This window comes from Rhinopithecus roxellana, chromosome 13 (assembly GCF_007565055.1).
Source record: "Rhinopithecus roxellana isolate Shanxi Qingling chromosome 13, ASM756505v1, whole genome shotgun sequence".
In the NCBI taxonomy this organism is placed as follows: Eukaryota; Metazoa; Chordata; class Mammalia; order Primates; family Cercopithecidae; genus Rhinopithecus; species Rhinopithecus roxellana.
In genome coordinates this window covers 24,080,556-24,106,395 of record NC_044561.1, presented here as the reverse complement: position 1 = coordinate 24,106,395, position 25,840 = coordinate 24,080,556, and the positions used below count along the sequence as shown (strand labels likewise).

The 25,840-nt window shown below is 45.8% G+C and overlaps 1 protein-coding gene across 5 annotated transcripts in view; it reads right to left on the bottom strand.

The window, feature by feature from the left end:
• HPS4 (HPS4 biogenesis of lysosomal organelles complex 3 subunit 2) overlaps positions 1-25,840 on the bottom strand; it is a 31,165-nt gene continuing 5,325 nt past the window's right edge. For 3 of the 5 annotated variants that reach the window (XM_010375585.2, XM_030915848.1, XM_030915849.1), the window contains exons 4-14: positions 24,380-24,523; positions 20,210-20,317; positions 19,685-19,801; positions 17,985-18,079; positions 15,891-15,963; positions 13,328-13,364; positions 12,144-12,240; positions 10,609-11,518; positions 5,114-5,246; positions 4,526-4,634; positions 1-1,329 (exon numbers count right to left, since the gene is read on the bottom strand). In XM_010375585.2, the coding sequence (XP_010373887.1) occupies positions 1,158-1,329; positions 4,526-4,634; positions 5,114-5,246; positions 10,609-11,518; positions 12,144-12,240; positions 13,328-13,364; positions 15,891-15,963; positions 17,985-18,079; positions 19,685-19,801; positions 20,210-20,317; positions 24,380-24,523 (1,995 nt within the window). In that variant the 3' untranslated portion in view covers positions 1-1,157. The remainder of the gene's footprint in view (positions 1,330-4,525; positions 4,635-5,113; positions 5,247-10,608; positions 11,519-12,143; positions 12,241-13,327; positions 13,365-15,890; positions 15,964-17,984; positions 18,080-19,684; positions 19,802-20,209; positions 20,318-24,379; positions 24,524-25,840) is intronic. The other 2 variants (XM_030915850.1, XM_010375586.2) reach the window with 1 other exon arrangement.

Below are 25,840 nucleotides of genomic sequence, written 5' to 3'. Positions count from 1 at the left end.
TTAATTACTCAGAACTCAATAGTGTTTTTTGGCTATTTTATTTTTAGTCCTTGGAAGCTTGTTTCAAGAAAAAGACACCAAATCATAAACATCAGATATCAGTTCACTGACATGAAATTATTAACCATACAACTTTCAAATGGAATCTCAAGTACTTCCAGTAAACATTCAGTTAAGATTTTGACAAGTATTTTCATCCTGCAATCTGTCTCATACTGTCAAAAAAATGCCTGACTATAATGTAATAGAACTGAGGTTTTAAGTACCACACAAGTCCAGGAACACACAAATGAATGTCATTCCCTTTCACACAGCCACCACTGAAAAGCACAGTTGCTTTTACCCCCAGACATCTTGTAAACTCCTATTTAGGGACACTCGCTCAAGAGGAATCAGCCGCACAGCCCACTTGTAGTCAAAGGCAGCGCAGGTTGGTCCTGCTGTCACTGAATTCTCAGGGCTCAGCCCCCAGGGCTTTTATAAAGGGATCTCAAAAGCCCAAACTCCCTTCCGTATTATTAAGGCTTGCCCCCATTGTGGGTCCAAAGAAGACACCCCTAGATTTGAGTCGAGTTCCAACAGAATTCAACCAGGCGGTCTCCGTGTGCTGCTGCTTCCCTACAGGAATGATCTGGACCTCCCAGCAGGACCGCACTGGAGAAACCTACCTGCGACGTGGGCATGGAGTCTGCCTGCTCACAGATCCGGCTCCTCACTGTGCAGTCACACCGCCTACCACCCACCTGGTGTCGGGGTTGAACACACACTCTGGGCTAGTGGACGATCAGGTTCTAGAAAAAATGCCAACCTGGAATCTTATGGCACCAGTTCAAGCTGGGATGGAACAGTAGCAGGAGATATGAAATACCTCAGGCTCAGTGTGGCAGAGAGGGAGCCAAGCCCATCCCGGCCCCAACACCACCGATGAAATACAGTTCTTTATCAAGTGCTCTAGGTCTCCTGACCTAAATAAAGAACTAACCCCTGCCCGCAAACACATCCCAATCTGCAAAAGGAGTAACAAAAACTCAAATATCATTATGTTCCTAAAAAAGGGAATGTTTTCAAGAAAAATAAAATAGAGAGGCCTTTTCGATTATAAAAGGCAGAACTTCCTTTGCTGGTTTTCTCCTTCCCAGTCACCTCCTGGGCGCAGCTCAGAGCAAGTTCACCCCATGCTTCAGCAACTTCTGCTTGGCTTTGCCAGAGAGGTTGAAGGCGCCATCCTGAGGGTTTGGGAAGCCAGAGCTCCGTGCTGCAGGTGCCAGCTGCTGGAAATACGTCTCCTGGATGGGGTTGCAACAGGCGTACACGGCCGTGGAGGCGTTTCTGTTGGAAGAAGAAAGAAGACAATGGTCCGATGCTGCTGGTGCTAATAGACCACACAGAGACCTCAGTAAGGTTCTTGTCACAGAGGACGCAGGACACCCAATGTGGCATGTGCAGCTGTCATGGAACGGGATTCTATTTATTCAGCTGAGTTTCAGGCTTCAGTGCCAATACCATCTTTCCTTCCTTTCAGCTCACTAGATGCTGGAAGAGTCCGTGGCGGGACCATCCACGGTGGCAGCAGCCACAGAGACGGGAGTCATAAGTGCTGCATAAAGGAACTGTGGAGTGCCGGCTTTTGATATACTGGCAGCTATGTAATGTGCTCTGCATAGTCTCTGCTTTGCCCCTCACATAAGCTCTGCAGCGGTGGTATAGTCCCATTTCACAGACAAGGACCCTGAGGCTCAAAGTGAGTAGCTGGGGCTGCCCTGCCTCTATGACAAGGCAATGGCAGTGTCTGAGAAAGGAGTCTAGTCTGTTCTCCACACTGGGGGCAGCTGGATAGACTGAGGGGGAGTGAAGGACAGGAGTGGGATGTGACAGGAAGTGACAGGAAGCCTGTGGACACAGAGGGAGGGATAAGAGCACCACACAGAGGCAGAGCCACCTGGGAGGAGCCAACTCCAGGCCAAGGTAAACCCCCTGGTTTCTGGATCCTGCCTCTCCAACTATCCTATGGGCCTCAGTTTCCCCCCAAATCTAGTGAAAAAGGGTGGAGTCAGGGACTGCTAAGGCTCCCCGCACTCAATTCTCTCCTTCCTTGTAAGAAGGGAGAAAAATCCCACCCTATTCCAAGCTTCAGTGTCTCTAGTGGGTGCACCCACTGGCCCGACAGGACAATCTCTTCTTATAGCCCTGTGGGAGGGCTCCGAGGCCAGGTGGTAATGAGCATGGATCTAGAGTCACACACACTCAGGTGCTAATCCCAGCCCTGTTACTTCCTAGGGTGTGTCCTGGGCTGCTATTCAACATTTCTGAGTCCCAGCTTTTTCATCTGTACAGTGGATGTTCCAACAGTATGTGCCCTCAGTGAAGTTGTGTGTGTGTGTTTTTTTTTAAGAATGAGATTAAGTGAGTGCTTAACACATGGTGAGTAGTTAAGAAATGGTAGCTGTTGTTTCTATTACTATTATTAAAATAATCTCTCAACAAATGCCTTGAGCTATGTATCTCAACACTAAACCCCTCTCAGCTCCAAGAAAGGTGACGTACTGCAGGGCCACAAGGTTGTTGGTGGAGCAGATGCTGACATTTTACTTGTTTCCACCTCCCACAAAACAGACACACGCCCCCCAACACAGCCAGTTCCCAAACCAGTGACTGTAGATGCAAGTCGCCTCTGGGTTGCCAGCCTGGGACAGCTGTGAATTAAAGCCAGAGAAGACACATTTCTGACAGAAAGATCTATTGAAATATTGGCTGGAAACAGTGTGAGGCAGCAGAACACCTGGCACTCAAGTGTGGCGGGTGACAGGGCATCGGAACCATCCTAATCACCCACCCGGCTGTCAGTTCACCACCCATGCCCCTCGCACTGGACCACACTGCCGTGACACTGAAACCTGTGTGGAAAGGTCATACATGTGCTTGAACAGTTGGAGAAAATGCTTCAAATCCTGGCCCTGCCACTTAAGAAGAATACAGCCCTGAGCAAGCTGCTTATCCTTCAATTTTTTCATCTGTAAAATGAGAATTTAAAAAATGCCCTTGAAGCTGGGCGCAGTGGCTCACACCTGTAATCCCAGCACTTTGGAAGGGCGAGGTGGGTGGATCACGAGGTCAAAAGATTAAGACTATCCTGGCCAACATGGTGAAACCCTATCTCTACTAAAAATACAAAAATTAGCTGGGCATGGTGGCAGGTGCCTGTAGTCCCAGCTACTCAGGAGGCTGAGGCAGGAGAATCGTCTGAAACCGGGAGGCAGAGGTTGCAATGAGCCGAGATTGAGCCGCTGCACTCCAGCCTGGCGACAGAGTGAGACTGTCTCAAAATAAATAAATAAAAAATAATGCCCTTGACCATATGGTTCCAAGGGCTACGTGGACTAATATACACGTTGCCAGCACTGCCCTTGACCTGCTACCTTGCTTTATTTTCTGTTACCAGTTGTCAACTGAATTCTCAGGTCCCAGCCTCCCAGGGCTTTTATAAAGTGATCTCTAAAGCCCAAACTCCCTTTCCAGTTTCATAAGAGAAGCATGTAGAAAGAAAAAACCAAATTCGGTTGGTTAAAAACTATAAATTACAATAATCATCAATAGATCTATATTTCTCCTGGCATGGAGATGTTCAAGCTATGCCATAATGTGAAAAAAGACAACTGTAAAATTATACATTAGTAGGATCCTATTTTCTAGAAGACTTAAAATAATTAAAAATACAATTAATCAATATGTACAAAAAATAAAAACCAAAAACCAATAAAGCCTGGAGCAATATATGCCAAACTGTAAAATGTGGTTATTTCTTGGTGTGTGATGGGGTGAAGTGAGAGGAAAATGTTTTACTTGATAGATTTCCAAGCATTCTGCATGACTGTATAATCAGCATGTATTACTTTTTTTTTTTTTTTTGAGATGGAGTCTCACTCTGTCGCCCAGGCTGGAGTGCAGTGGTGTTATCTTGGCTCACTGTAACCTCTGCCCCCTGGGTTCAAGTGATTCTCCCACCTCAGCTTCCTGAGTAGCTGGGATTACAGGCACCCACCACCCTGCCCAGCTAATTTTTTGTATTTTTAGTAGAGATAGGGTTTCACCAGGTTGACCAGGTTGGTCTTGAACCCGGACCTCAAGTGATCCGCCTGCCTCCCAAAGTGCTGAGATTACAGGTGTGAGCCACTGTGCCCAGCCATATGACTTTTTAATTAGAAAGACAACAATATTTCAACACTGTTTCTGGCAAGGAGACGGAGCCGCCGTCCCTAGTAATGGATGTAGCTCCATGATGGCGAGGACCTCAGGTTCCTTCACTGCTGGACCCCAAGCGTCTAAAGTAGGAAGGGAAGCAGAAAGTCCATGGCACGTGACTGCACAACGGTGGATAATGGCGGCAACAGGAACAAAGGAAGGCCTTAAGGAGAGTAACTAGAAAGTTCTTCATCTACTTAGGAATAAGGTGCTGCCTGGGCCCCACAGGTGGTTCCCGTGAGCAGGACCGTGGAGAGTAGTGGGGGATTGACTCAGGGAGGCTCACCTGACGGTCATTTCATAAAGTGCGGGCAGCTGGGCAAACTCGCTATGCATCAGGCTGACGGCCTGGAGGAAGCGGCGATCCTGCTGGGTGGCCACCTGCGGCAGGTTTGCTTCCAGAAGAGGACACAGTGTTGTGAAGAGCAGACAGTTACCCTCCGCCCTCCCACCCCCTGAAGCCTGGTACTGAACACGCGGACTGAGCACGGCTCAAGGCTATGAATGTGGCTGCCCGGGGCAGAGACAAAGGCCTGGGGCGTTGGGCTTCTGCTGCTGCCGCCATGCGATGCAGCACCCGGTTTCTGTGTGCAGATCTCAACATTCTGAGACAAACCTATCACAGTTATATGAACATGAACTTCTCTCAAAACACTGGGAAACACCAAAAACAGACACATAAGCAGAGAAGCGTCTGCCCAGCGAACGCCACACACAGTGGGAGTGGGCTCCCGGTGAGGAGAGAGCCCTGAATGCAGGTCCGACAACTCTGTGCACAGCCGTGTCATCACGATGCTGGGGCTGGAGTTCTCACCTCCACCCGTCTCTAGAATCTGGCATCCCCATCGCCCCAGGTCCCTTGCCTGGTTCTTACCCATCAGCAAGCTCTGAATGCGGTCGTAATGTGTGAAGTTGTAGGTGCTGCTCGTGGAGGCTGTCTCACCCCTGGGCAGCGTCTCTTTTAGGTGGACTTCCAGCCCATTCAGCGACGCCAGGCTGCTGTGGTACTGCAAACGGGGAAAGGGCCATGGGCTTGTAGGGCTGACCTCAGCAAGCCTTCTGAGGGTTAGTTAACCACAGACTTAGTTAAAAAATAATCCTCCAGCCAGGTATGGTGGCTCACACCTGTAATCCCAGGGCTTTGCGAGACCGTAGCGGCAGGATCACTTGAGCCAGGAGTTCAAGGCTGCAGTGAGCCGAGACCGTACCACCGCACTCCAGCCTGGGTGACAGAGTGAGACTCTGTCTCAAAAAACAAAAAAATAAAAAAATAAAAAAATCATTCATGGAGTATCTTACTGCCTACTTGATCCAGCAAAATGGACTCTCACCAACATTTTTCTTTCACCCTTATGTTCTAATGTTTTTTAAATTAATGATTATATTGTAGGAGACTGAGAAAAGAGATGAGTAAAAAAATAAACTAATAAGAAAAATTGCTCATCTTTTCACCATCCAGTAATAGCCACTGTGGTGTATCTTATTTTAACCACGGCTTTCCTACCCAGGCTGCATGATTCCACCATACAAACAGCCTGGGACCATCCAGTGTTTCTCACTGGCCCCTGGGAGAGAAGTCCCTCACCGGATGTAACAAGGTAACTTCTCTCTGCAACATCTAGCACTGATAGCCTAGTCCTGGCTTTCCTGGAAGGACTGTCAGTCAAACAGCTTTCTGCGCTTGATGGTTCAGAGGAGGTACACAGTGGAGGACGACTGTCAAGGAGGTGGGTTCAAGTACCTGTATTTTTACAAACCTCCAAGGAGATGAAGTTTAAGTACAATTGAAAACACTGGACTATATTGTTTTGTGTAACTTTTTCTGTAAAGTAAAAATGAGATCAAATCATAAATGACTGATAGTTTTTTAACCTAACAACAAAGCACGAACTGCTTTTCTCATCTTTAAATATTCTGTCATATAATTCTTCAATGGCTGTGCGGCGTTCTTCAAGCTCCACTGAGGGCTTGACTCAGTACGCCAGGCCCATCGTAATGGGCTTGGTCTGAAACGGGGTTTCCTGGGCCTGCTTCAGCCACAAGAAAGAAGGCGACTGTCCCCCAGCATTTGCAGTTCCCAGGTAAAAAACATCCCAAGTTCAGCCTCTTTTTAGTCAAATGACCAGGAGCAAGTTACCAAATTTTCTGTGCCTCATTTTTCTATTCATCTGCAAAATGGGAACAGTACAGGACTGCCAAGTGACTTAAATGAAATGACACATCCAAAAGTCCTTCATAAACTCTAAAGTGCTATCCTGAGGCAGGGCCTTTTTACAGAGTCAAGGAAATGAAAATAATCATACAAAAGAAACGGTATCTCTTTAGAGATCAGATAATTTGTGGACTATTTCTCAACAGCTATGTAAGAAAAAAAGTGCACATAAAAAGTATAGAGATGCAAACAGAATGCTTCTGAAGAAAATGTCATGAAGCTTACATGTTATTTTGGGGTGTTAAATCAGTTTTCCTGAACGAATGTCTCAGAAATGATATTTCAAGTCCATAGGTGTGACATACAAAGTTATTTTCTACTATGCGCTCAGTTTTGTATCCTCAATGCTTAGTAGAGTGCCTGACTCCTAGTAGGTGCTCAGTAAATGAATCCACTAAATGAATGACTAAATGAACACATCTAATGCCAAGCACTGCCAACTTATGAGCTATTTGGTTTAAATCAAGGGTGTAGAGTTATGTAAAAAGGTAAGTACTCAGGAAAGACAAGCATAATATCTCATGTTCAGATCACTGAGAGAGCCTGACCAACACTGAGTTTAACACAGAGCCTCTTATTTGAACAGATGTGTGTGTGTGTGCATGCACCGACACGCGCATGGGCACACACAAGCATTCACCATGAAGTCAAACCACAGCCTCACGGAAAGTTTTTGGACCTCGAGAATCTGCTAACAGTCATCCCTTCTATGCTGAGCTGGTATCCAGAGGAAGAAACAATAGGAACAGAGAGTGAGCCATGCCGAAAACTGTTTCCCCACAGGCGCTGAGCTCTGCTTCCAGAATCTTCTGCCTAACTTGCACTCAAGATAGGATCACTTAATAATAAACACACAGTTAATCACAAGATGCTATGTCAGATGACATGTGGATAATTTTCTACTGATAGCCAAGTGCTTTCACATATACCAGGGGCCGGCAAACTCCAGCCTATAAACTAAATCCAGCCTGTTGCCTGTTTTTGTACAGCCTGAGACTTAAGAATGGTTTTTATATTTTTTACATGGTTGGGGAAAAAAGTCAAAAGAATAATATTGTAACATGTACAAATTATATGAAGTTCCAATGCCACGTCCATAAATAATTACCAGAATACAGCCATACCATTTATATACTGTCTATGGCTGTTTTTGTACTACAACAGCAGAGCTGAAAAGCTGTGCAAAGCTGAAAATATTTGCTTTCTGGTCCTTTACATAAAACATTTGCCAGGTCCCGATATATACTGCTATATAATGTGATCCTCACAACGGCCCTAGGCGAAGCAGAGCTGAGGCTAATTCCTGGGTCCTCTGACTTCTACTGCACACAAAAGCAAGTGGCACAAATGTCAGCACGTGACACAGCATGTAGGAGTAATATGTGGAACACACATTCCCTTAGAGGTACCAGTTTCCTACTTGGGGGAAGGTGTTTTTTCATAAAATGTTTTATGGCAACACTCTCACACTAACATCAAGCCTCATCTACTGTACAGAGAAGCTCAATGTCCTATTGTAATAAATAATCTGATCACTGTGTTTGAAGGTCAGTGAGATTATGTTGGGTTTTGAGTAATGGACTATCATCGGCTCTATGCTGCCCCCTGGTGTGAGCCTATTCCGCTCCCTCTGAGGGAATTCCAGCCCCAACCCCAACTCTCCTGGCTGCTCCACCCACAGCTCCTTCCACCATCCCAAGCCCTGCTGCCCCTCACCCCACCCCTACTCCCTGTGGAAGTTGATCCAGCCAAAGACAAGACAGCCAAATGACACGAGGGCAGCTAGGGAGTATGTAGGAGCCCTTATCATTAAGGATAAGGGAGTATGTAGGAGCCTCCATCATTAAGGAGCCCTTGCAAAAGAGGTGTGCTCAACATAACCGGGGGTATTTGGTTTTTCTAGAGAGTAGCAGAGGGGCTACAGGGAAATCAGGTAAAGTATTTTCAAGGCTAGTCTGGAAAGGCAATCAAACACCTCTCTCAATTATAAAACAGAAATCCTCTGGGTCTGATTAACAAACCCACTCTCAAACCAGTGGGCTGATCAAAGTTAGTCACTCCATACTAGAAAAGATTAGCTTTTCAGGGCTGGGCGCAATCATGCCTGTAATCCCAGCACTTTGGGAGGCCAAGGCGGGCAAATTACCTGAGGTCAGGAGTTCGAGACCAGCCTGACCAACCTGCAGAAACCCCGTCTCTACTAAAAATACAAAATTAGCTGGGCCTGGTGGTACATGCCTGTAATCCCCGCTACTTGGGAGGCTGAGGTAGAAGAATCGTTTGAACCTGGGAGGCGGAGGTTGCAGAGCTGAGATCATGCCATTGCACTCCAGCCTGGGCAACAAGAGCAAAACTCCATCTCAAAAAAAAAAAAAAAAAAAAAAAGAAAAGATTAGCTTTTTTTCTTCCATAAAACTGCAGTCTATTTCCTGGGGCCTAGCCAGCACCAAACCCTGCTTTCCACGGAAGCCCATGGAGGCTGATGTCGTAACAGCATGGACAGACTTTGACAAACCAGGGGATAAGGCCATAGAGCACGAGCCACAGAAGGCAGGACACTGACCCTCTTTCTTCAGCTTCCCAGCTATCACAGCAAGGGCAGGGCAGTGGGGGGACAGAGAGGCTGGGGCAGGGAACCAGAAACCAGCAAGAACTCTGGACCTGCCACTTGCATGAGGTCTTTTCATCTCAATGAGGCTGTTTTCTTACTGGCAAAGGGGAGTTACAATGCCTACCTCCCAGAACTGTTCTAAGGCTTGGCTAAAATAAGAGATGCAAAGTATTTCACATATAGTTGGTACAGAATACATCTCCTCAAAGAGCAGCCTGTGCTATTTTTTGCCTTTTTGTGGGGAAGGTAAAAAGAAAGGTATTATATCCACTTTATTGCATTCAAACACTGGGCCCTTCAAAATGACATTTTTAAGGCTCAACACTGTGCAGAATAGACCATGAAAACCAAGGCATCGGCAGGGAGATGAGGCGTGTAACACTGCAGCCAGAACTCCCTGCACTCTTATAAGAAGGAGGTGGATAGTCACTCATAGCTATGGTGAATGGGGATACAGGAAGCAAATGAGCTGTAACTCAGTGATCCAGTGTCTGTGGAAAGGGGACAGAGAAGCCTGACAGCTCCAGAGAGCACTCTCTTGCTAGGAGTTCTGTGCAAGGAAGCTGCTGTGCAGTCTTATCTCTTCTTCTGTGTTCCAAGATGACTAGCTCATTTATGGAGGGTCACAAGCCCTGCATGCTACTAAGATCAGCTTAGAATAATATACGTTTTAAGAATAAAAATAAGGAAAGCCCCAAGACACCATTTGCCCTCCAGCAATTTCAACCTGCTGTTCTTGTTGCTACCACTTTCCTTGCCTACTAAAGCAAGGCTGTTACTATAGCAACCGAATCTCCAGCGTGGGCCCCAGGGAAGGTCAGTTTACCACTCTAAGCCTCTAAGCGAGGAAGGGGCTGGAATAGTTTAAGAGCCCTCCAGAGCCAGTTAGGATTTCAGATGTCCCAGCCTTCTAGGAGTGAGTTTCAGATCAGGTACTGATGCTGGGGCTATGGAGGGAAACACAGGGTTTCCAGGGAACTTCCAACCCAGGCTGTGACACACTGCAGAGGAGTTTTCAGCTGACATGGAACCTAGAGCTGTCCATGCTAGGAAATGAGGCCATGAGCAGGGGCGGCACACCAGTGACTGTGCATGTGTGCATGCAGCCTCTGGCTGCATTATCTCACTGCATCTGGAACAGGAGGGTCTACCACCACCCCTGTATGACTGAGGAGTTAGTTGAGGCTCAGGGGGACAAAGGTCTGGGCCAGTTCACACAGCTAGAGGACAAGAGCCAGGATTCCATCTCAGGCCTTCCCTTCCTCCAAGGCCTGCACTCTGCAAAACTAGAAGCAGCGCAGGAAGAGAACACCTGTTGGATGCCAATGTGCCACCAGTGCTATGCGCTTGACTCACTCTTACCCCAACAAAACCCCACAGAGGCAGGTGCTACCTCCATCTTCTAAACAAGAACGTTTTGCCCAGGGTCACACAACTGAGGGCTGAGCCTCTATTCCTTCCCTGGGTGTTGGCACAGTGCTGTGAGGGAAGCACAGGAGATCAGCAGAGGCCGCAGAGGGGCAGGGGAAGGTCTGAGGACACTCACCACTTCCTCTATGGCTGCGCTGTCTCCCAGCAGCGGCTCCTCGGCCAGCAGGGACAGCACCAGCCCTTTGATGCAGTGAGTGTAGAGGTTCATCCTCACGAGCTCCACGCAGGACTCTGCTGGTGTCAGCCTGGAGTTGATTCCATCTGCAGAGGGGCCAGCACCCTGACAGTTTGCTGAGCCTGAACTGCATTCCAGACCGGGGGCTGCGTGGCTTTCACAGAACCCATCAACATCTTGATCCAGGCCTTGTTCTCCTGTGGAAAGCTTGGTTCCTCTCTGTCCTGGATCTAAGCGAGGCAATGACAAGGGTCTGCGGGTCCTTCTGGGGAGAGGGTCTGCTCTGGGAATGGGGGCTTGGCTGCTATAGCCAGGACGGTCTTCGAGCTGCTCTTGGGCTCCAGGCTGGGTAAGCATCTCAGGAGCACAGGGAGAGTGCAGGCTGCTGACGGCTGTGTCCTCAGGAGGCGTGGGTTCCAGGCTGCTGGAGGCGCTGAGAGATGCCTTGTAGTAAGGAGCCCTGCCATCTGGGACAGGCACATGTAGGAAGGCAAAATGACCTGAGGATGTGCCTACTTCCTGAGCCTCTGGAATGTGGATTTCAGACAAGTCAAGTTCCTCTTGGAGAAAGACTAGTTCCTTCCCCAGGGAGCAGCTAAGGCCAAGAACCTCGTCCCTGGCAGTGCTGTGCAGTTCTGTGGGCCTGATGCTCTCCAGATCACGGCCAGGCAAGCATCCGTTCTCCTTCCTGCCATCTGGACAAGCTTTGTCAGGGCATGCGGGCTTTGGGGTGGTCCAGGCCATGGATTCCACATGGCCGGTGGCGTTTTCTTTCAGGGCAGATGTACTCTCACCCTTTGGATGGTGCTGGGCTGAACCATCCTGGAATCCTGCTGGAGATGCTGGAGATCTGGCAAACGAGAGATGTGAGGAAGGGGCACTGTCGACAGATTGCAGAGCAAGTGCCCTTCCACAGTGAGAACTAAAGCACAGGCATCAAGGACAAGGTAGTGTCTGAGGCCACAGAGCCTAAGAGGCCACTGGAGTTAAATCACAGGAGTCAAAATACAGAAACATCTGGCCCTCTGGGCTTCACATAGTGACACCAGGCTCACCTACCGAAAATAGAAGAGCCCACTGAATAAGACTGACCCACATTTGGAAAGTCTCCTATGCATCAGGCCCTATATTAGGTGCTGTACATATACTATTTTCAAGTGTCATGATGAACTCACGAAAGGGATACTATTGTGTCTGCCTTTCAGATGAAAAAAGTGAGGCTCAGGCAGGGAATGGACTTGCCCAAGGTCCCACAGCTGGTAAGTAAGAGATCTGGGATGTGAAAGCCAGTATCATCTCACTATGCTATTCTGTTCCTTAACGAACTCAAGATCCAGATGTTCCCTTACAAGACAGGGCGTGGGGGAGATGGAATTAAGGAAGCATGGGATGTATCAGAGGTTTGTTTTTTAACAAGTCATGCAATGGGGTCCCTCAGGTGTGGTGTAAGGATAACCCTCTGTGCACTCCCTTACCTTGTCATCTGTTCCACCGGGAACTCATGGAGACTAATTGCTTCCTCTTTGGTCACAAAAACAGGGATAATCTGGACATTTGGGGGCAATGATGCTCCTGGAATTGCAAAGCAACATGAACAGGGCTTTCCCCCAAGGCAGAGAGGGCAGAGGGGCAATGACTGCACTGGCGTGATGCATCCGACCCACACACCGGCTCTGAGATGCATCCGACCCACGCACCGGCTCTGAGATGCATCCGACCCACGCACCGGCTCTGGGATGCATCCGACCCACGCACCGGCTCTGGGATGCATCCGACCCACGCACCGGCTCTGGGATGCATCCGACCCAGGCACCGGCTCTGGGATGCATCCGACCCAGGCACCGGCTCTGGGATGCATCCGACCCAGGCACCGGCTCTGGGATGCATCCGACCCAGGCACCGGCTCTGGGATGCATCCGACCCAGGCACCGGCTCTGGGATGCATCCGACCCAGGCACCGGCTCTGAGATGCATCCGACCCAGGCACCGGCTCTGAGACACGTCCAACGCACACACCAGCTCTGAGATGCATCTGACCCACACACTGGCTCTGAGATGCATCCAACCCACACACCAGTTCTGAAAGGGGTGCTGTGAAGGCATTCCACAGCCCAGGACACAGGTTGCCCAACTGTAGCTCAAATTCCTGGCCCCAATAAGGAAAGAGTCCCTGCAGGCAACATGACTCCCAGCTTTGGAGAAGGAAGATGTTCAGGAGGGAAAGGTTGAAAAGCACTTTTAAAATAAAATATAAGCTAAGAAAGGGATCTGCTCCAACTTAGGCTTCAGAATAAATTGAAGTAACTCTCCTGAGGATGCCTCCATATCCTGCAAAAGGTCTTTCTGTCAGTCGCTGTTTATCTTTACCCTCTCCCAACCACAATCCCCTGGCACTGGACCGAGCAGTCTCACAATATGAAGTTAAGGAGGGTCTGAAAGCAGGAATTTGACAGGCATGCCTAAAATCATAGCTTTACTGTTAGGGTTCCGGTTCTGGTGGGTAACTCGATTCTTGAAGCTCTGTTACAACCATTTTCCTAATCTTATGAGCAGAGGAAACAAACATGCGGATGGCTCGGCCCATCACATAACTTGTACAGGGACAGGTAGCATAAAAGACCTCCGTTCTCAAGAGGCAACCATGTGCCTCACTACTTACCATGTTCCTGCGGGGCATGCCCTCCCATACGGAGTCTCTGAAAACAAATACACACAGAAGTTGGCGCTGGGCACCACATTCTCCTCTTGACCTAACCATCAGGAATTTGCTGTGCCATCTGTTCATAAAACTTAGCCAGGCCCAGAAAGCTTGTCCCAACCACATGCTAAGAGCCAAGCAGATGGAACAGAAGCTCCCCCAACCTGCTGGCTCCCACTATGGCTGGGATGAAGCAAGAACCTAGGCCCCCACAGGCTTCAAGGCAGCAGCTACACCCAAACTCACGTCACACTCTACGTTCTGCTTTTCTCAGACTCTCCCTTCTGGGAATCAAATCGAAGATTCGTGTTCTCTTTCACACCTCTGGGCAACTCATTCTAGAATATGGTCACATCTGCCACAGCCCCAATGTAGAATTCACATAAATTCCATTATAATAAAAACGTCAAAGTACTGTGACTCTCACTATAAAGGACGTGACCTAAACAAAATGCTATACCAGATCTCTCGTTTGTTCTGGTTCACAATCAAGGCCTGAAACCTGATGATTTTCTCAAAAATGAAAACATCTCTCATCTCAATCTGAGGGTTCCAAAAGAACCCACCAAAATCAAACCAAACCAAACAAGAACTGCTCTTCTAGCCAAAATGACTTTCAATCTTAGAATCATATGGTGTTCCTTTTCTCATGTTTTTAAAAAATCATGCTTTAGATTACTAAGCCTAACCTCAGTTCACTCTAGACAAAGTGTTGAAACAAAAAAACAATTACACCTGTAATCCCAGCACTTTGGGAGGCCGAGACGGGCGGATCACAAGGTCAGGAGATCGAGACCATCCTGGCGAACACAGTGAAACCCCGTCTCTACTAAAAATACAAAAAACTAGCCAGGCGAGGTGACGGGCGCCTGTAGTCCCAGCTACTTGGGAGGCTGAGGCAGGAGAATGGCGGGAACCCGGGAGGCGGAGCTTGCAGTGAGCTGAGATCCGGCCACTGCACTCCAGCCTGGGTGACAGAGCAAGACTCCGCCTCAAAAAAAAAAAAAAAAAAATTACACATAATCCCTCACCCCCAAGCTAGTACTATTAATATTGGGTATTTTTCCCTTAAGCCTATGCATTTTTTATACTTTTGAGACCACAATATATAAAATTCCATATTTCTGCTTAAAACAGTAACATGCAATTCCTGCCATTAAAACATCTTTGGCCATTTTAAGTGGCTGATTAAAATGTTATGAAGGTTTAAGTGATATGAGTCAATTAATCATTTACCTACCTTAGACCAGTAATTAGTAAACTTTCTGTGTAAAAGACAACACAGTAAATATTTTTGGCTTTGCAGGGCATATGGGCTCTGTCCCACCTACTCAACTCTGCTATTATAGCTCAAAAGCAGCCAAAATAAAACTTCATCTGTAGGCAGGTGGCCCACAGGCCATAGTTTGCCAACTCCTACCTTAAGCATTCAAGTTTTGTCTGATTTTTCACTTTCATAAAGCTTGTCGTGATCAAGTTTTGAGTATAAATTTTTTTCAGCAGTTACATTATTTCCTTCAGATATATTCCTAGAAGTCAAATTATTAGGAAACAATAAAGGGCATCCTTAACGTTCTCATTATCAAAATGTTTCCCAGCAAGGCTGCTCAAATTGACACCTACAGCAACAGTGGATGAGGAGGCTGACTAGAGCCCCACCAGCATTTCACAGGCCTGCTCATCTAATAAGTGTAAAAAGAGTCTCATGATACACTGGAAACCACAGCTTCATACACAAAAGAAAAAAAGGACTGGAAGGAAATATGCCAGATGCTGGCAGTGGTTATCCCCGTACAGTTCAATGATGGGCAATTTTATTCTCAATGAGCATGCATGACTTTTTTTTTCAATATAAAAACAATTAAATAAATATAAAATGGAAGTATTTTAGAAGAGTCTGTTTTCCTTTTTTTTTTATTTTTATTTTTATTTTTTGAGACAGAGTCTCCCTCTTGCTACCCAGGCTGGAGTGCAGTGGTGCGATCTTGGCTTACCTCAACCTCCGCCTGCCAGGTTCAAGCCACTCTCCTGCCTCAGCCTCCCGAGTAGCTGGGATTACAGGTGTGTACCACCACACCCAGCTAACTTTTGTATTTTAAATAGAGACGAGGTTTCATCATGTTGGCCAGGCTAGTCTTGAACTCCTGACCTCAAGTGATCTTCTGGGATTATAGGCGTGAGCCACTGTGCCTGGCCCCCTAAATCTTTCTAAAGACACACCCTTTACAGTCTGTCTCTGAAAAGTCTTAACATCTCCCTGACATAAAGAGATATCAAATTCTAATGGAAAGTGGAATTCTCACAGGTTTACTTGGTTTGAAGGAAAAAAAACTATCCAAGCCTAGCTTGTGGAAGAAAACATTTTCTTTCAGCCTTGCCAATGGCTTCATTATTGAGGAGGGCTCGGGGTCCTGACAAGCCCGAGAGAAACAACTGCTCTCTGCTCCTGATCCCTCCAGCCTCAGGCTCAGTGACCGGTGCTCTGGGGGATGCCATCCAGTCAGGTGGGTGGACTTTACAATACCTGCTCCTGAGGTGCTGTTCGGTGAAGCAGAACCTTGGCAGTGAGGGAGGGCGGGAGCTGAGTGCTGACGATCCTAGGAGGCCACACACAGAACAAGAACACCATGAGAAGAAATACACCAAAACACTGAATTTTAAAGGTGCCTAACAGCCTGTGTTGACAAGGATCTTGGGGACCTGGCTGGTGGGAGTTTCAAATGGTAAAACCCTTACAGAGGGCACTCTGGTAGTTCCTGCCAACATTTAAAATATCCAAACACTTTGACTCAGCTTGTACCAAGATGTATGCATAAGAATATTCATTACACGGAGAATGGTAAAAACAATTAAAAAATGAGTAAACCAACAAAATGTTCATCAACAAGAGAGTAAAGCACAACACAGCCAGAGTCCCAAAGAGTGTGCAGCCCTCATAAGAATGAGGTGGACCCATATGAACTGGTAAATAAATCCTCACTATATGCATTGAGAAACCATGTGATCCTATTTAAGGAGACAGCAAAAATAAACAAAATCAACATATGCAGACATGTACTGGTGGGCACAAACACACAGAAAGAGCAAGATCCCCACCAAACTGCCAATGATGAGGACAGGTTAAGAGTGAGGGAGAGGCTGGGCACAGTGGCTTACTCCTGTAATCACAGCACTTTGGGAGGCTGAGGTCAGAGAATAACTTAAGCTTAGGAGTTTGAGACCTCCACAAGCAACATAGTGAGACCCCATCTCTACAAAAAAAAAAAAAAAAGTAAAAAAAATTAACCAGGTGTGGTAGCATGTGCTTGCTGTCCCAGGCTGAGGTGGGAGGATCACTTGAGTCCAAGAAGTTGAGGCTGTAGTAAGCTGTGTTTATGCCACTGCACTACAGCCTGGGCAACAGAGCAAAACTGTGTCTCAAAAACAAACAAACAAACAAAAAAAAAAAAACAGGAAGAAAAAAGGGGGGTTTTAAATTGTGCTCTGTGTGTTCCTCTATTGATTGATTTGTTTACAGTGAAAATGTATTCCTATATTAGCTATATAATTTAAATACAGGCTGGGTGCAGTGGCTCATGCCGATAATCCAAGCACTTTGGGAAGCTGAGGATCGCTTGAAGCCAGGTGTTTGAGACCAGCCTGGGCAACACAGCAAGACCTTGTCCCTACAAAAAGGAAAAGACAAATATATATATTTAAGAAACGCAAAATGAGAAAAGGGGAAAAAGTACTCTCTTTGGTGGGTATGTCGCTGACGAACTTGGAAGTCCTACAGCTGCTTCAGAACCATCATGATAAGAACCAGAGCAAGGAAGAAGAGTGCAAAGCGCACCAGGGTCTATGCTCGGTTCTTCCGCATCTGTCATCTTACTTCATTCTTCACAAGGGATGTCTATTTCCCAGAAGAGAAAATTGAGGCTAAGCAACTCGCCCAAGGCCACATGGCTGGCAAAAGAAGAATCTGGGGCACAGCACAATGGCCCTGCCTGCCCTGGGCTGTGAGAACAAACCCTCCATGAGGAGAGAGGCCTTAGATGACCTAGAGTGGCTCTGGGCACTCAGACTCACGAAGAGGCCTTCCAATTACATGAAGAAGTGCAGTGAATTCTCAGAGGCCAACCAAGACACAGGCCCAGCCAAGAGGCTGAAAGGCAGCTGCATAAGGGCCTGTAAGGCTGCTTTGCAGAGCTGAGCCGAGGTAAGCACACCAGGGCCTCTGGGCAGCAGGAGGAGGGCAGCAGGAGGAGGGCCGCAGGAGGAGGAGGGCCACAGCAGGCTCCTTCCATGTCTCTTGACTTACAGTGCTGGCTGCTGGCAAAGCTGGAGACTCTGCATCAGCATTTTGCAGACTGACAACTATTCCAGCATGCCCTATACTGAGAATTATAGGGATTCCTTGTATATTCTTAACTCTTTTCCGAACACAACTATTTCCAATTTCTCAGCTTTGCTCAAAGACCGGTACACACCTGTCTTTCTAAACTACCTGATATTAGACAAAACTAGCCCATTTAGAACTGGCCAGAGACTGAGCTCCCCATCATGATCTGGAGGTGGTTGATGGTCAGTTGTGCAGCAGGGGAATGGGGCTGGAGGAGAGGGGTCTGGAGTTACTCACAGTCCTTTATAGAGGATGCAGCCAGCGAGAATGTGAGGCGAGCGCTGGCAGGTCTGCAGAATGCGGGCTGCCTTCAGCAACAACAGGGGCTCCACCTGTGCAGGGCAAGAGGCATCATGCCCACCCATCAGCATGCTCACAATCAGGAAGGGAGAAAAGGGGAAAGGGTTGTACAGAACAGCTGGACAGGGTGTAGCTCAAAGCCTGGAAAAGGAGAATGCATCACACAGTAAAACCTGTGCCATGGCTTGGGACTATTCTACCTCTCTATACCCGGAATGGCTGACACCACTAAATGCCAAATTCTTAGAACAAGGAGGCCTGTACAGAAGCTAGAAGGTACAGCAAATATGGCATATGTACTATATGCACTAAGAAACCATGTGATCCTATTTAAGGAGATAGCAAAAATAAACAAAATCAATATAGGCATATATGTACTGGTGGGCACAAACACACAGAAAGAGCAAGATGCCCACCAAACTGCCAAAGGGGTCAGAGTAGATGGCCTGGGAGACCCTATCTACACTGACAATGCTAAGACCTGATGGCAGCAGAAGAGGAGGGTGTATCCTATAAATACACGTCATGGTACCAGGCGAAACCCACCTACCCTATCCTCCACCTTCCTTCTGAAGCACAATCCCCATGGTGATACAGGTGGCCTGATGTCTGACCAGGTTCCATGACTCTATTCCATCACAAAAAATGAAAACATCATGCTCTTTCACTCGGGGAAATATGCCTCAGTTCCACATTCCTTGTATGGAGTCAGTGGCCTAGAAGTCCCTAAAAATACAAGAAAAGCATCTGGACCTGGGCAGGAAGAGCCAGCAACAGCCAGCAGCCTCCTCAGACTTCCACCTGCCAGCTAGAACCAGCAAGTATCCACCAGCTGTTAGAACTAGTGTTAATGGAGCCTCCAGAGCTGCTGACACATTAAGAAATGTATTCCTCATAGCCTCAAGACTGTGCTCTGTCCCAGTCAGCCATTCTATAAAGTTTTGGGGCCAGCTGCAGGAAGTTTTCCAGACTGGAGCAGGGAAAACCCTTCCCCATGTCTGGTGGAGTCATGCTCTGTGAAGGCTGAATCACAGCGCCACACCCCTGCTACAGGGACACTATTTACTACTGCAGTGAGACACAGGACAGGGTTGTGAGTCAGGGCCCAGGTAGCTGCCTCTTAATGGGGCAGCACAGGTGGTCAGGCCAGCCACACAAGCAGCCTCGGTTTCACTGAGTGTTAACTGCACATGGAGTGGCTCAGAGATACAAAAACAGTTCCCAACCACTGTCTCTAAAAGACAGCAACCGTGTGTTTGTAATGTTCATGCTGGGCATTTTTGATGCTGGGAATAACTAGATCATATGGTAAGAATATCAAGAGAGAAGGCCTTCAGATTACTGAGTTCAACACTTCTGAGGCATGAACAAAACAGTAATTCCCTTTACTGAGCATTTACTTGGTGTCATTTGAGGTACGGCTTCACTTGACCATCAAAACAGTTCTAGAAGGCAGGTATGCTGACACCATTCTCTGGAAAAGGGAAATGAGGCTGAGAGGTGACATGCCTTGTCATGGCCCTGCCTGAGAAGTGACAATCTACTCACTTTTCCAGATACAGTTCACTTCGGGAATATTAAAAAGTATCCAGAAGTCCTAATCTTACATATAAAATGAATAAGGATGAAAATGTTACTTTAGTTTGGTCCAAGTTCCAGAGGGAATTGAAAATCTTATGCAGATCACTGGTGTTTTTCAGAATTTGTTCGATGAAGCTGTCCCACTCCGTGCTCAGTTCCTCCTGAGAACAGTTCTAAAACAGAAAGAGCCTCAGGTCAATATCTGAGATTTTGAGGGACAGACTCTTTGGCCAGAGTCCCAGCTACCTCAAAAATTGTTCCTCACACAGGAAACTGACCAGAAGGGAGGACCTGTTTTAAACCTACCCAATCACGGATCCACCTGCCAGGTGGGGGTGGCAAGCAAGGCCTGTGCTTTCTAAACATCCCAGAGAGGAGAAGGGGATAAACATTTGGAATAAATGTGACCTATTCCACTAGGCCCAAAGGCATATGACGGGGCTCCGAGAGCCCCTGATCTTGTCCCCGGACACAATGTGTTTATAGGAAGTATAACAGACCCCAGAGTAAGTGCTGCATTCTGGCAATATCGGTTTTTATAAAGAGACCCAATATAAGACTCCTCAACCCCATAGTCATACCTCATAAGCTAGGGAAACAGGTCCATTGTAAAAATTAAAGAATCCAATTAGCTGATCCAGAAACCTCTTGCAGCTGACATCAGGGAGCTCCACAGCACAGCCCAGCACCTGTAAAGAGAGAAACCAGAAGACAAGCATTTTCCTTCTCTTTGAGTCCAAGCCCAGAATCCTGGCATCCAGGGCTCTCAATTACCTGACTTCACTGGCCCATTGAAATCGATCTTCTATTATCCGAGTCCACACCCTCCATTCTGGCCAAGTTAATCTCCACAGACAAGTAAGTTCTGTACCTCAATTCATGTTGCCCAATCTCAAATGTCCTCTTCCTTATTGTTCATTTCCCCAGAACTTACTCATAACCTTCAGTGCCCACCAGATTTCAGTATCTCCATGAGGTCTGTTCTATTAACTCGAGCCAATAATGCTGACCTTTCTTCTGACCCTTGCATTGTTAGGACTGTTATTTGGACAGTGGATGTTTAATCTGGATTCCATTACAAACAATGGACAGGACTCAAACTCCTTCATGAATGGCCATCATGTCTCTCCAGCTGGATGGAGTGCTTTAAGAGCAAGAACTGACTGCAATCTTCCCAGCTCTAGATCTCCAAAATGCTGAGCGTAGTGGTTAGTTCTATAGGAGATAAATACTTGGCCAGGTGTAGTGGCTCATGCCTGTAATCCTAGTACTTTGGGAGGTTGAGGCCGGTGGATCACAAGGTCAAGAGATCGAGACTATCCTGGCCAACATGGTGAAACCCCGTCTCTACTAAAAATACTGGGCGTGGTGGTGTGCGCCTGTAGACCCAGCTACTCGGGAGGCTGAGGCAGAAGAATCGCTTGAACCTGGGAGGCGAAGGTTGCAGTGAGCTGAGATGGCACCACTGCACAGCCTGGCAACAGAGAAGACTCCGTCTCAAAAAAAAAAAAAAAAAAAAAAAGTGCTTGCTGAGTTAGAAAGTAATCTGGTCATACGTTTAAAGAGTCTGAAAAAGTTCCTATTACTTGATGTAATAAATCTACCTCTAGGAATCTGTCCTAAGGGAATCATCAGATATTTAAACTAATAAACCCTGACAGAAAACAAATAAACAAAAATTCCCTCTGAATGTAAGCTACAGTAGCACAAGGATCTTTGCTTTCTTCCCAGATGTAATCCAAGACCTTACAACAGTCTGGCATGTAAGAAGTGTTCAATTCTTCCAATTGATAAACAGACCGAATGCAATTCCAATCATAATCCCACCAGCTTTTCTTCAGAAACCGATAAACTGATTATACAACGAAAACACAAAGAACCTGAAATATCCATCCAAAGCTATCTTGAGAAAAGAATAAGGTTGGAGGACTTATACTATCTGGTATCAAGACTTACTATAAAGCTACAGAAGTCAAGACAATGTGGTACTCACACATAATCTTCAAACAGATCTGTGGAAAAGCCAAAGAGAGTCCAGAAATGGACCCACACTTAAATGGTCATCTGATCTCTGGTAAAGGAACCAAAGGGAAATCCAACAGGGAAAGGAAAATGTTTTCAACAATGATGCTGGAAGAACTGGTCATCCAGGTGGAAAAAAAAAAAAAAAAAAAAAAAGATCCTTGACCTCTACTCACACTATTCACAAATATTAACCCAAAGTGGATTACAGATCTAAATTTAAAAGCTAAAACTATAAAATTCTTACAAAAATAAAAAAGGGAGACTATCTCCTCCAATGGAATAGGCAGTGGTTTTTTTCAGGCAGGACACAGAAAGCAATAACCATAAAAAGATAAAATTGATAAGTTAGACTTCATTAAAATGAAAAATTTCTGCTCATCAAAAGACATCAAGAAAATTAACAGGCATGCCACAAACTGGGAGAAATTATTTTAAAAAGATGTATCTGACAAAGAACTGGTATCTAAGATATAAAAAGAAATACAATTAAAAAAATAAAACCCAATTTAAAAAATGGGCAGGGCTTTGGACACTTCGCAAAGGAAGATATTCAAGTGGTCATTAAGCACATGAAAAGGCCTCAGTATCATTAGGGAAGTGAAGATTAAAACCACAATAACATACCACTGCACATGCAGCAGAATGGCTAAGATGAACAGACTGTCAATCTCAATGCTGACGAGGATGTGGAGTAACTGGAATTCTCAAACATTGTTGGTAGGAATGTAAAATGGTACAACCACTAAAGGAAAAGGTCTAACAGTTTCCTATAAAATCCAACATACACCTACTCTATGACCCAGCAATTCCAGGACTGGATATTCACCCAGGAGAAATGAAAACATGTGTTCACCAAAATACTTGTATAGGAATGCTCCTAGAAGCCTTATCCTTAATGTCCCCAATAGGACACAGTTCAGATGTCCATCAAAAGAAGACTAGATTGTGATCTATTCAGACAACAGAATACTGTTTAATAAAATGGAATGAACACTGATAGATGCAACAACATGAACTAATTTCACAAATGTTAAGTGGCAAGACAGATGCCTGTAAAGCATGTAACCACAAACAAACATTAAATTTTTTTTTTTTTTTTTGAAATGGAGTTTCACTCCTGTTGCCCAGGCTAGAGTGCAGTGGTGCAATCACGGCTCACTGCAGCCTCTGCCTCCCAGGTTCAAGAGAGTCTCCTGCCTCAGCCTCCTGAGTAGCTGGGATTACAGGCATGTGCCACCATGCCTGGCTAATTTTGTATTTTTAGTAGAGACAGGGTTTCTCCATGTTGTTCAAGTTGGTCTTGAACTCCTGACCTCAGGTGATCCGCCCGCCTCAGCCTCCCAAAGTGCTGGGATTACAGGTGTGAGCCATAGTGCTCGGCCCCAAACACTATTTTTTAGTTGATGATATGCATGATAGAGTATCTGCATGGAGAGTACACTAACGTGTGCAACTTACTTTGAAAACTGTAACAAAATAATTTGGGGCTGGGTTACAGTGTCTTGCGCCTGTAATTCCAGCACTTTGGGAGGCCAAGGTGGGAGGATTCCTTGAGCTCAGGAGTTCAAGACCAGCTTGGGCAACATGGTGAAACCCTGCCTCTAGAAAAAATTTTAAAAATTAGCTGGGCATGGTGGTGCATGCCTGTGGTCCTAGCAACTCAGAAGGCTGATGTGGGAGGATCGTTTTGAGTCTGGGAGGCGGAGGTTGCAGTAAACCAAGGTCACATCTCAGCACTCCAGCCTGGGCAACAGATTGAGACCCTGTCTCAACAATATAAAATAAAAATAATTTGAATTAATGGGAGGGTAAAGGAATGAATAGATAGGTAATAAAACAACTATAATAAAATGCTAATTGTAGAATTAAGGAGGTATATGAGTATTCACTGTAAAATTCAACTGTTCGGTATGTTAAAAAATTTTCATAATAAAATGCTGGAAAGAATACCTACAAAGTTGAATACAGCATCCCACACTTAAGCATCCCTTTACCTCAGGAAGCCTTAAAATAAATGTAGCCATGAGAAACAGCACTTTAGATTATATGCTACTATTAAAATGTAAAGGAATGATTTTTATTTATTTATTTATTTTAAGACAGGGTCTCACTCTGTTGCCTAGGCTAGAGTGCAGTGGCAATCATGGCTCACTGCAGCCTGAAACTCCTAAGCTCAAGCAATCCTCTCTTCAGCCTCCTGAGTAGCTAAGACCACAGGCATGAGCCACCACACCTGGTTAATTTTTTAATTTTTTTGGTAAAGTAGGGTCTTACTATGTTGCTTAGGCTGATACCGAACTCCTAGACTCAAGCAATACTCTCTTTTATTTTTTTAAATGGGTTCTCTGAAACCTAACACATATCTATCAGTGTTTTTTCTGGGTCACTTACCCAGTAAGTGTAGAGAGTATGGAGAAGAAAAGATGATGATAAAAATTCAATTTACAACACAGAGTAAACAGAATTTCCACAAGTTGGCCTAAGTGTTTGAAAGGAAAGGAGAAACCAGCCATGTGCATTGCAGGATATGTTAGAAATGTTTTGGAGAGCACTCAACAATGATGGGCAGATGCAGAGAGTACCACAGGAAGCGAGGGTGATTACTAAACACAGTACATGGATGCGGTGGTTGGGGGCATAATTCTAAATTCAAGACTCAGAAACAGCGTAACTTCCTAAACTTATCATTGCAACACTTCAGCACTGATTCTGCCTATTCAACTTACCCAAAGGTAATCTCCATCAACTTTTACGGCAAACTTCAGTTTTCTCAGACGAACAAGAGTAGGAGGAGAGTCAGAAATGTCAGAAACACAGCGGACAACTCCAGCAATCTGTCCACAAAGCAACTCCTGTTGGTCAAGCAGGGTCTGTGGGAAAGGAGCACATTCCAGATAGGAAGCTGAAATTCTTGAACTCTTGCATCATTTCTTACAGCATACTGAAGTTTGCAAGCCAAATCCAGTCTGTTGCCTGTTTTCCTATGGCCCATAAGCTAAGAATGGTTCTTAAACTTTTTAAAGGTTACAACAAAGAAGAATATGTGATTGAGACCTTATGTGCCTTGCAAAGCCTAAAATATTTACTGTCTGGCCCTTTACAAAGTTTGCCAACCCCTGCCCGAGATGACTTAACTCTAAGAGAACACCGAGCAGGAACACATGAGATGACTGCACAGAACTGCATTTCTGTTGCTAGGATTATAGGCATATGCTTAGCAGAAGCATGAGCCTTTCACTCCTACTCAAATCTCCCACACAGAGTGGCCAGAGTGACCCAGATTAACCCCAACTATCTATGTCAGAGCATGGTCACAGGAGGGAAAATACAGAATCTCCTAATCAACCTTAGTCTTAACTAACGCACAGGACAGCCAGACAGTATGGGCTGCACAGGAAATGTAGACAGCACCCAGGAAGAATTCTTACCTAGAAAACTGAGCTTGAATCTAACCAAGGCTCTAGATCTTACTACTAATGTAAAGGAAATACAGTGGATAGGAGACATTAAATGACACCACCATGAGAAACAAAGCAGCCAAATCTAGAGTGTGGGACATTCTAACACTCTACTACACATATGACCTGGTTTCTTCAATAATTCAATGGCATGGAAGAGGGGGGAAAAGATGAGTGGCTGGGTGAGGACTGTTATTAAAAGGACTTAAAATACAAAATAACCAAATAGAATATGTGGATGCTGTTTGGATCCTTATTAGGAAAAAGAGAAAGATGGAAGGATGGAAGAATACGTGGATGGAAGGAAGAAAGAGCAGAGTAAGTAACATCCAAGACAATATATTAGGCAAAATTTGAATATAGTCTGGGTATCAGGTAGTATGAAGGAATTACTGTTACTAATTACTGTAACTTTTGTTAGGTGTGGTAATGTTTAAAATAATGTCCTTTTTAGTTAGAGATGTTGCTTGATACTGGTGAGATAATGCAACACCTTGAATTTACTCCAGGAAAAAAAAAAAGAGAGAGAAGAGGAGGTTAAGATATGTCATATAAAATGGGCAAAGTATTACCGAGCACGATGGCTCACGCCTGTAATCCCAGCACTTTGGGAGGCCGAGGCGGGTGGATCATGAGGTCAGGAGATTGAGACCATCCTGGCTAACATGGTGAAATCCCGTTTCTACTAAAAATTCAAAAATTAGCCAGGTGTGTTGTCGGGCGCCTATA